We start from the raw sequence: 11,075 nt of genomic DNA, 5'->3' as shown, positions 1-11,075 counted from the left end.
AGAAGGGCGTTCTCTGAGCTATGACGCAGGGGGTGCTCGGAGGCCCTAGGGAACGCCCAGGGTGCTCAGTGAGACTCATTTACATATACAATTTCTTCATTTTTACAAGAAACCGTGGGGTCATTTGCAGGACTAGAGGCAGCACCTGAATAGCCTTTGAACATAACGTTAATCTTCCTCATTATCCCTGCGACAGAATGGTGAATATGGAGGAACTTATACTACGCGGGTCACTGCTTCATATTTCTGCTGGGTTTGCCCATACACATCACATCAATGACGACGATCATCCACGATAATATTTTATTGTCACTTACTCCGGATTAAAAAAAGAAACGGTATAAATGTTGCTGACCCTAATCCATTTTAAAGAAAACTCAGAAGTCCATGTCTTTTCCCCAAGAAAAGCCATCACAAGTGGTCTATACTGTACAGCCATCCATGTTCATATTGCATCATAGTCCTCGTCATCTTCATGTTTCCGCTTTAGCGAGTTGGAGTCATTCGTTGCGTTCTGTGACGACACCATGTTAGTGGTGATGAGAATGTTTTTGGATCCGATCAGTGAGGGGTTGATCAGGACGTTCTGGACTGTGGGGGTTGTAGGGGTGGCTGTGAGATAAAGAAGGAGAAAAAAAATTTAATTATTATTTTTTTTTTTTTAATAGGAACCCTAGAACAACAATAATATGGAGATCCCAGTATATGAAACGTGAGTATGCATCGTAGTCCTTACATGCTTATTTATTAGAGAAGAGCGAATAGTATTCGAAACTAGAGTTTCGAATACTTTGCTCCCATAGGAATGCATGGGAGCGGCCGTACAGCAAGGGGTTAAGCGGCCGGCACTTAACCCCTTGCTGTACGGCCGCCCCCATGCATTCCTATGGGAGCGAGGTATTCGAAACTCTAGTTTCAAATACTATTCGCTCATCTCTATTATTTATCCTTAGGTTAAGTCAACGATTGAAGATCCAATATCCAGAACCCCCGCTGACCAGAACTTTGAAGCAGCAGTGGCACACCCTTGTTGTCACTTCTACTTCTCGGCTCATGTGGTTTCACATGTATTGGTCAAATGGTCTGACTGCAGCTTGTTCCCGTTCATGTGAAGGGGCAGAGCTGCAATAGCAAGCACAGCCACTATACAAAAGTGCTTGGTAAGTACTGAAGGGACTACAGCACTGACCTGAACACTGTAACCTCTTCCAATAGCTGATCAGCTAGGGGTCTCGGTACTGGACCCTCACAGTTTTTAATTGATAACCTATCCTAAGGATAGGACATCAATTACTTAACCTGGAAAACCCCTTTAAAAAGCATCACATAGTTGAAAAGGGATTGTCCACGAATTACTATTACATTTCTGTAACTTTTTATTCCCTTGCTGCTGAGATGGCAGGGGAGTGACCGCTCAATGTGCAGTGTCCCAGGGTCTATATACTGAATGCTCTCAAGTTCATCCCCTTCTGCCCAGAGGTCTCCTGACTGGATGCCTGATCTGTCACTCAGTGCGGAGAACCTGGGACATTGCACATGGAGAGAGCTTTGTCGCACAACCTCATCAAATGTATGACAGCGCTATCATCAGGAGGGTCAAGGCTGAAGACAAATCACAGCCCATGACCCCTAGCTGGAGAAGACTCACAAAGGAGGATTCATGACTATTTTGTTAAAAATGTGACAATTATATACAATGGAATCCTACTATTATAAATGTGAACGTTTGTGTGTTTGGATGTTCCTCAATCACGCAAAAACAGCTGAACGGATTTGGATGAAATTTGGCCCATAGATAGTTCGTAACTTTGATTAACACATCGTCTACTTTTTATCCCGGTAAATGATATGATAAATGACCCTTATGAATTTATGTTCACATTCTATATTACACAGCTCCTGTAGCACCTTATCTCAGGTTCTGATAAAGTCAGGTCTGTTATCTCTCTATGTAAACACTCAGCTAACCCTCAGTGGTTTGTGTACATTCATTTGCATATTATCTGATCTGCTCCAGGTTGACACACTAGATGGGAAAACACGTTTAATCCAAACTGGCAGTTTGCAAATTTTAAATATGCCGGGAAAAAGAAAATCCAATTTATCTCAAAATTCTAAAATGAGAGTTATGAAGGAATCCAGAAATCACAGAGTTCTCCTCAAGAGGAGCTCAGTAGGATCATCAAAGCCAACAACACGCAGACGAAGTCACGGGCAGAAGCTAGTTGAAGAATAATGTACTTACCTGTTTTAACTGTTGTCTGTGAAGTTGGAATCTGAACTGTAAATCTTTGGCCGGTGAGAGCCACAGGGGTGCCACCGACTTTAGAGACCGACACCGTCTGAGCCGCAGGAGTTCCTGGGGTGAAAATAACCAAATAATACTGGTTAATAAAAGACTGCAATGAAATGAGATATTGGAGAGAGGGAAACTAGATAGATCAATATTGCAAATAAGGTCCAATTAAAAGGGTTCTATGATTGACGGCCTCACCTTAGGAGAAGCCATCGATATCAGATCTGTGGGAGTCCGACACCCAGAACCCTTGCAAACCACAGAGCCGTGCTGCTCGCTCACTGCATAAATTGTAGCAGCAAGTGTATGGTTATACAGCGAGTGAGCAGCACGTCTCTCCCATTCTGCCTCGGTCTGCGGACATTTTTTGATGCAGAGATGAACACTTTTTTTTAGATTTGTGTTTACTTTTAGTTCATTTGTAATCTAAGAAAAAGGTGTTGTCTGAACTCCTATATTATTAAATATGTAGCTGTATATTTTTATAATGTTTTATTTTTTTTATTCTCCTTATTTTCTTTTAATCCCTTCCCTCCCCTTTAGTGGGCTTGATCCTGTGATCAAAAGATTGATTGTTCCATAGACTGCAATAAAACTGTAGTGCAGTCTATGGCAGAATACCTATACATCTATATCCAACGGAAGAGCGGCACAGTAGGGGGAACTTAGGAGTAAAACCAAAGGTACATGCCCACGATTAAAGGAGACTGTGATCACGGAGTCTGTGCTGTATAAAATAGTGGAGACTGCTATGACGCAAGGAGGTTCAGTCTCCATGCTGGATTTTCAGGCTCTGTATATTGGGCCTAAAGATCATAAACTATACATCTCTGCCGTACAAACTATTCTAAAAGCAGAATGCAGAGAATTGTAAACCTTACCTATAGTGGGCGTGCTCGGCCTGCTTGATACAGCCCCCACGCTCAGTCTGGGGACGGTTATTCTGCTTGCTGAGGACGGAATCTGTAACAGAGGAAAGAGATGCGGAAAAATGCTATACAATAAAAATAAATCATGTACTGTCTCCTACAGCAGCACTTCTGATTGACTATGTTTTCATCATAGCGAGATTACTCGGTGGACATGTGACATTGTACAAAATGAAAATGAATTTGAGGGGGACACCCATCTCGAATTCCACTTCATTCTGCAGATCCGGGTGAATGGGCCTACCCAGCAGGGAGTGTCATGTGATCCACAGCCAGGGCGTACAGGACGTCTAATTTTTATAGCTACTGCGATTTATGCACCCCACTGAAAACAACGGGAGGCGTAATCGGGGCAGAATCTGCTGAAAAAGACATTGAACGGGCCCATAGGAAACAGAGACTTCCTGGTGATCATACTGATCAGATGATTGAGGTGGCAGCAGTGCTCAGGTAAGCGCCACTTGCAGCTCACAAACCGAGGACATCAGGTTCATAGGTGACACAATCTGATTGCAGTTGAGTCCCATACATGAGATTAGGGCTGAGATGTAACACCCCGATCACTATATAATGCATGGTGCAAACAGCAAAAGAATCCACAGTGCTCATCAAAATGCAGCGGCCCCTTCGAATAACTGATGGGCGGGCGTGCCTGTCGCAGACCTACTATTGTGATATTGATGAGATGGAAAACCTTTCATTTGTAAAAAAGTGGAACCACAACATGTCTTATACTGTATTGGGAGAACGTTTTATTATATGCAGATTATACATGTGTCTAATATATAAATTACCAGCGTGCAAATGTATCATTTGCAATTTTTTACCACTTTTTAGCTATGTGAAGCTTCTTCCAAGCTCTATTTCTGCTAATTTAATAAAAAGGTGAAGGAGTGTAAAAAATGTTGTGTAAATAGGAGCAACATGGTGGCTCAGTGGTTAATACTGCAGCCTTGCAACGCTGGAGTCCTGGGTTCGGATCTCGCCAGGAACAACAGCTGCAAGGAGTTTGTATGTTCTCCCCGTGCTTGCGTGGATTTCCTCCCATTCTATAAAGACATACTGATAGGAGAAAAAAAATGTACATTATGAGCCCTGTATGGGGCTCACAATCTACATTTAAAAGAAAATGTAAATTGTGTAAATTCTCAAGGAAATTGTGATTCCACTGCTATAAGATATTTAAGGGTGTTTTTTTGTTTGTTTTTTTACATACAGTCCCCGTACTAGAGTCCATTTGCACAACCTAAAATCCTTGTGTAAAAGCCTTCAAAATAAAACGTGTGCGCACAAAGGAAAACTTAAAGGCGAAGAATTAGAAGAAAACCGCCACAAGAGGCTTGAGAAATGCCCGCCATGTCTTAGGACAATGGGTGCTGTAGTGATGGTGGTCTATGAGCATGCAGATGGGGTTCCGGTTGTGAACCTATGTACATACCTTCTTCTGTATAGTTTTCAGTCTGTAGTTGGGGGCGGTCAGGCAGTATCTATCTGGTGGCAGCCTGGGCCCAGCATAAGGTTTGATTAATGGTAGAGGTGTCTGGTTCTTTTGTCTTGAAATATCTAGTAAAAACTGAGAAACAAGAAGGATAAAGGTGAAAAAATATAAACTAGAATAACGTTATACATTCTTGGCCCCGCTAAAAAAAAACAAACAAAAAAAAAAAACACGTTTCACCGCGGAGAGGCAAAAGACACACACGGACGGTCACTTTGCAAACCTATTCAAGTGAATGGGTTTGAAAACTGACTGTCGGGTTTCCATCTCCTGTCCAGTTTCTTGGGGCAGAAGATGGAAACCCGCCGGATTGGCTGAAGCGTAGACCGGGCGCAGATGTGAGCCCACCTTATGATGCCGCGATCAAATGTGACCACGGCATCAGAGTGGTTGCATCCACTTTCCATATTACGATCTGAAGGCTACCAGGCCTGCCATAGTAATGTAACTATTGCAGATTGCATGCAGAAGGCTTCAATAGTTGCATAGCGAATCTGCCATACAGTAGTACTGCAGTCTATGGCAAAAGTAAAGATTACATATTCAAGCCACCAAAGGGCGAATAAAAGAAAAAGAAATTAAAAAAAATATAAAGAAAAAAGCTAAAAGTTTAAATCACCCCTCTTATCCTATTTTACATATGAAGAAGAGGAAACAAACACATTAGGCATCCCCAAGTCTGAAAAACCCAAACTATTAAAATATACAAAATATTTGTCCCATAAAGTAAATGCCAAAGAAGGGAAAAAAAATAAACAAAAAAACCCCCCGGTGATTTGGCGTTTTTCAACACTTTGACTCCCTATAAAAAAAAAAGGAATAAAAAGTGATAAAACATCATACATTCCTCAACATGGTATCAATAAAATCTACATAGTATTCTGCAAAAAAAGACTCCATACTCAGCTCTGTACGCTGATAGACCATATAACCATATAAGAGCGGGTTCACATCTCCGTCCCGGCCTCCGTTCTGAAGATTTTCATTTCCTGCCCGAAACTGGGCAGGAGACGGAAACCTGCAGGCATGTTTGAAACCCATTTATTTGAACGGGTTTGAAAAGTGTCCGGTCATGAGCGTTTCATGTTTTAAAACCGTTTTTTTTTTTTTTTTTTTAACTGGACACAGAGTTGGACATGCAGTACTCTGTGTCCGGTTAAAAATAAAACTGTTTTGTTGCGGAGCGCATAAAACGGTCATCGGCCGGACCCTGACAGGTTACCGTCTTCTGCAGGCAGGAGACGGAAACCTAATACGGAGACCCGAACGCTGGTGTGAACCCAATGTAACCGTGGTATCACTGTGATCGCACCAACCCGGAGAATAAAGCTAAGGGTCAGTTCACACGTGAACATAAAACACACACACGTGAACTGACCGCGCGGGTTTTGACACCGAGAGAGACGCGGTGAGCCGCGTCTCTCTCTTGTCAAAACCCTCCTTCCGCGACCATCGCGGTCGCGGCTTTCCCCTCGCTGTCGGCTCAAATGAATGAGCCGACATAGGAGGGAGCTGCCCGGGGCGGAAGCCGCGCGGCTGAGCCCACGTGGCTTCCGCCTGAAGAAAGGGCATGTCGGAAAAAAAAGCCCGGTGGTCTACATTGTAAAGGGGCGGATTTTGAAGCGAAATCTGCTGTCAAAATCCACCCCTTTGCCTACGTGTGAACGAGCCCTAATAGAGCAATAAACAACAGAACAGAAAAATAAAATGGTACCATTCTGAAATATAACATTTAATGCAAAAATCAAGCCCTCATATGACTATGTAAACATAAAAATTAGATAGTGATAGCTTTTGGAATGCAGGGGGTATTAAAAAAAAAAAAAAATTACAGAAATAAAAAAGGTCTGCGTCCTGTAAGGGTTAACGGATTTCAGCTGAGGCCCAGCGTTGCGGAAACGCAAATTTTTGGCGCAGATTTTGCTGCGCTTTTTTGAGCCAAAGCCAAAAATGGCTACTAAAGGAATGGGAAATATATAGGGAAACATATATACTTCTCCCTTCTGCTCAATCCACTCCTGGCTTAGGCTCAAAATAAAAGCAGCAAAATCAGCAAAAAAAAAAAAGAGCTGTATTTCCGCAACGTGGACCTTTAGCCATGGTATGGAAACGCAGCTTCTTTTGTTGAAGATTTTATTGCAGTTTCTTGAGCCAAAGCCAAAAATGGCTACAGAGGAAATGGAGAATATATATGAAGTTCTTATACTTCTCCTTTCTGCTCAATCCACTCCTGGGTTTTACTCAAAAAACTGTAACAAAAGAATCTGCGTTTACGCACCGTGGGGCCCTAACCTTAAGGTGTTTTTGGGCCCCAAGAGGACACTGAACAGATCAGCCGTCCAGCGGCCTCCAGGCACTGGAAGTTACAGCAGTGGACAGAAAAAGTATATCGAAGTGCTACAATTCCCAAGAACCATGGCTCCCCTGTCCAGCGCTGTAACGTCTGGAGCCCAGAGGATGCTGGGACAGCCACACATTACATACGGATAACCCATTCTGTGCACAGGTCATTAGTATGAAAGATCCTTGGCTGGAAACCCCTCACCCACATCTCCAGCTTCCAAAAACCTTATCTTTTTTATTTCATTGCAGCTGTATTATGCTGTTTGTTTGTTTTTTGCAGGATCAGCTGTATTTTTTAATGACACTATTTTATTGTACATATATTTTATCGTGCAGGGAGGGGATATGGAAAGATATATAATAAACAACCATTCCACCAATTTTTTTGCTCTGAGATTTCATTTTCCGGAATTCATTATAACATTACACTAGGCTCACACAAGCATTGTATCTCTGTAGTAGCAATACTCACGTCTCTGGGAGGAGGAGACGTAAAGGACTGGTCTGTTCGGCACTGAATTGCCAGTCTGACGTCATCGGCGTCGATATTGCTCTTCTTGGCGTGGCTGGAGTAAATTTTGGCATCTTCCAGAATCGTTGTCACATATCCTAAATAATGAGAGACAATAAGTTACTGTATTGGAAGGGTGTTTACCATCGTGAAGGTACCACATGTGCATGTGAGCATTAAAAGTAGTACAAAAAACAAAAAAAAAAAAACCTGTATTTATTGTTTTTGCGGAATTTTTTATTTTTTTATTTCAAGATTATTTTTATTATTAGTCCTTATCCTGGATCTTTTCATAGCTTGTGTAGAGCTATAATTTATATATATACACACACACGGCCCTTGTTGCAATCTTGCACCTACGCAAGGTAATACCTATGAGGTCATCACATCCAATATGTCGTTCATGATGATGGAGCTGCTACCTGCTCATGATAGATATACATGCCATTGACCATTAAGGGGTTAAGTAACAAAGACATGTCACTTACGCTGGGTTCACACCAGTGTTCGATCGCCGTTTTCAGGTTTCAGTCTTCTGCATGCAGAAGACGGAAACCTGACGTGCCGAGTCTGGCGCCAGTGAGCATTTTATGCGCTCCGTGGCGAAACCGTTTTTTTTTTAAACCAGACACAGAGTACTGCATGTCCGACTCTGTGTCTGGTTTAAAAAAAATGGTTTCGCCGCGGAGAACATAAAACGTTAACCGGCGCACACGGTTGGAAACTTTTCATGCCCATTCAAATGAATGGGCTTGAAACATGCCTGCAGATTTCCGTCTCCTGCCCCCGTTTTGTGCAGGAAATGGAAACCTGCAGAACGGAGTCCCGGGCGCAGATGTGAACGAGCCCTTGAATTGAAAATTGAATGCGACGCTGACTTGCTTGTGACCTGTTTGCAATCCTGCAGCTTTTTCCCAACCAAATCCAAAATACTCGTGCAACACCACATTGTAAACTAGTCACAAGTGTATGTAGTCGCGTGACTCTTACCATGTAGCCGTAGTCTAAAACATATCGTGACACCCTCTGGTTTACTTACTGTATGTGAATTCCAACATCTGGTTAATAACTCTTGGTTCATACTCGGTAATCCCCATATCCTTCAGAATTTGGGCCATAACCTGTGAACAGAATACGGGGTAAATATCACAACATATATTCTATTACTATGCAATATAGTTACCGATCCTCTTGTCATAGCCAAAAAGATAATCAGTCATGGAGGGAGGGGATCTGCCATCACGCTGACCACAGGATAACATATAGAGGGGTTTTCATTTAGAAAAGGTCACTAATATCAGTTTGGTGGGGGTCCGACCCCTCGTACCTGTTCAAAGCACAACTTGGGTGATGACCACTTCTACTTCACAGTCCCTAGATGTCATGTTTATGAATTATGTGGCCTGTTTGCAGCTCAGTCCCAGTCACATGAATGAGGCTGAGCTGTAATACCACATACAGTCATTATACAGTGTGCATGGGGAACAGCGAAGAGACCCCGACCAGTCTGATATTACGACCTATCCTAATGGTGGCTCAGCAATATCATAGAGCGAATAAGGAATCTCTAGCAAGGAAAATTTACACTCCCGCAGCGTGCTGCTTTCTTATCACACAGGACTGTCATCCCGAAGCACCACAGATTCTCCAACGATCAGCGTTTTGGAACATCAAGAGCCCCAGTTTTCTAGATCACTGCCCTGGTGTCTGACGTGCATGTGTATATTATACAATTCCAGCAGTCATATCTGCATGGCATAACTTCTGATGTGTTTACACAGCCACAGCGCCACAACTTTGAAGGTGGTGACATATGGTACTGCAGCTAAACAATGGCCTCCTTAATACTACAGATATCATGCACTCCCCAGTTAGAGATAGATCAGAGATGCGCCTATACAGCGCCCCCTATCCATCACTATGGTATCACCCTGCTGCCTCTATAGTACACAAGAACCTTCTGTAAAGTGGAGCAGCCCTCTAAGCAGTGACTGCTGGCTAACAATGGGTTAACGCCTTGCAATCTGCAGGATTACATTTCTAAGCACTGCCGGGTGACTGCGACATTACACTGGACCCTGCCGGGCTTTATAGTCCCCCTATCCCCTCCGCAGACACCGCACCTGAGCATCCTTCGGCGCACTCTTCGGAGACGCCATTTTCGCCTGCTCCATTGCGTCTAACATTGAGTCTGACTGACTTCCGGGCTGAACCCACAGGGGATACAACAGTGAGGCGAGGGCAGCGACTTCCGTCAGGAGAGGGGCGCCATGTTTGTAGAGGAAAGGGAGCGTTTCCTATATAAAGCGCCACCTGCTGGCGGGAATGAGACATTGTAGGTTGCCGCGCTTTCCTGTAGGAGGACAGATTCTCTTTATAGCAAGGCTTCTGTGTCTATGTGTGACTGTGTATGGCCTCCACTGAAAGCAGGGCTGTAATGAACAAAGACTGGGCCCCATAGCAAACTTTTGGGTGCATTCACACAGAGTAAAATGGAGTGTAATTTGGAGTGTAATTTTTACACGTGTAAAAAAATTTACGCGCATATTTTGGAGCGTTTTTTTACACGTGGCGCTTACGGAGTGTTTACGGAGCGTGTTTTTCTACACGCGTAAACGCTCCAAAAAACGTTCCGTAAACGCCACATGTAAAAAAAACGCTCCAAAATACACGTGTACATTTTTTACATGTGTAAAAATTACACTCCAAATTACACTCCATTTTACTCCGTGTGAATGCACCCTTTGACTTAGGAGAACACCCACATAATATAATGCCTCATATATACTCAGTATAATGTCCCAAAGTGGCCTCCAGACAGTATAATATCCCACAGCGGCCCCGCCACACACTAGAATGTCTCATAGTGACTAGAGATGAGCGAACACTGAAATATTCCAGATTCGTTTCGAGTAGAGCCTCAATATTCGACTACTCGATCAAATCCCATTATAGTCTATGGGGAAAAAATGCTTGTTTCAGGGGAAACCACTATTCGACTAAAGGAGAGTCACCAAGTCCACGAGTAGCAGGAGGAGAGTATTTAGGAGGAGCGCTCTGCAGTTAAAGCTCACAGACTCCATTATAGTCTATGAGGTCTGTGCGCTTTAACTGCACAGCGCTTGCACTTGCGCTGATAAAAAGTAAGCTCCCTCGTAACAGCAAGCTGCCAGCTCTCCCAACTAGCAAAGACGAGCCTGCGGCAAATCAACGCTGGTTCTGCAGCAGGCTGGTCCTAGTTACTCAGGAGAGCTGGCAGCTTGCTGTTACGAGGGAACTTACTTATTTGTCATAGGAATGCATTAACCAGCGTTGATTGGCCAGTGTACAGCATTCGGCCAATCAACGCTGGTTCTGCCGGAGGCTCGTCTGTGAGGAGGCGGAGTCTAGATCGGACCACAATGGAGACTGCTGTGGTCCGATCTTAGACTCCCCCATCTCTGCCCACAGTTTCATGTCCCCCCTCCATCTCTGCCCCCAGTTTCATGCCTTTCTCCC

General features: G+C 43.6%; 1 protein-coding gene across 1 annotated transcript; it reads right to left on the bottom strand.

Moving 5' to 3' along the window:
- Positions 1–314: 314 nt before the first annotated feature.
- Positions 315–9,791, bottom strand: LOC142185244 (transcription initiation factor TFIID subunit 9-like). Its single transcript, XM_075260542.1, has 7 exons — positions 9,701–9,791; positions 8,617–8,698; positions 7,539–7,675; positions 4,664–4,798; positions 3,178–3,259; positions 2,246–2,359; positions 315–612 (listed from the first exon to the last, which is right to left on the bottom strand). The coding sequence occupies exons 1-7, from the start codon at positions 9,761–9,763 to the stop codon at positions 446–448; spliced, it is 780 nt and encodes a 259-aa protein (XP_075116643.1). The 5' UTR covers positions 9,764–9,791; the 3' UTR covers positions 315–445.
- Positions 9,792–11,075: the final 1,284 nt, after the last annotated feature.

The sequence above is a fragment of the Leptodactylus fuscus genome, chromosome 11 (genome assembly GCF_031893055.1).
Source record: "Leptodactylus fuscus isolate aLepFus1 chromosome 11, aLepFus1.hap2, whole genome shotgun sequence".
Lineage (NCBI taxonomy): Eukaryota > Metazoa > Chordata > Amphibia > Anura > Leptodactylidae > Leptodactylus > Leptodactylus fuscus.
Note: the sequence above shows the minus strand (reverse complement) of the source record. Positions and strands in the feature narration are given on the sequence as shown.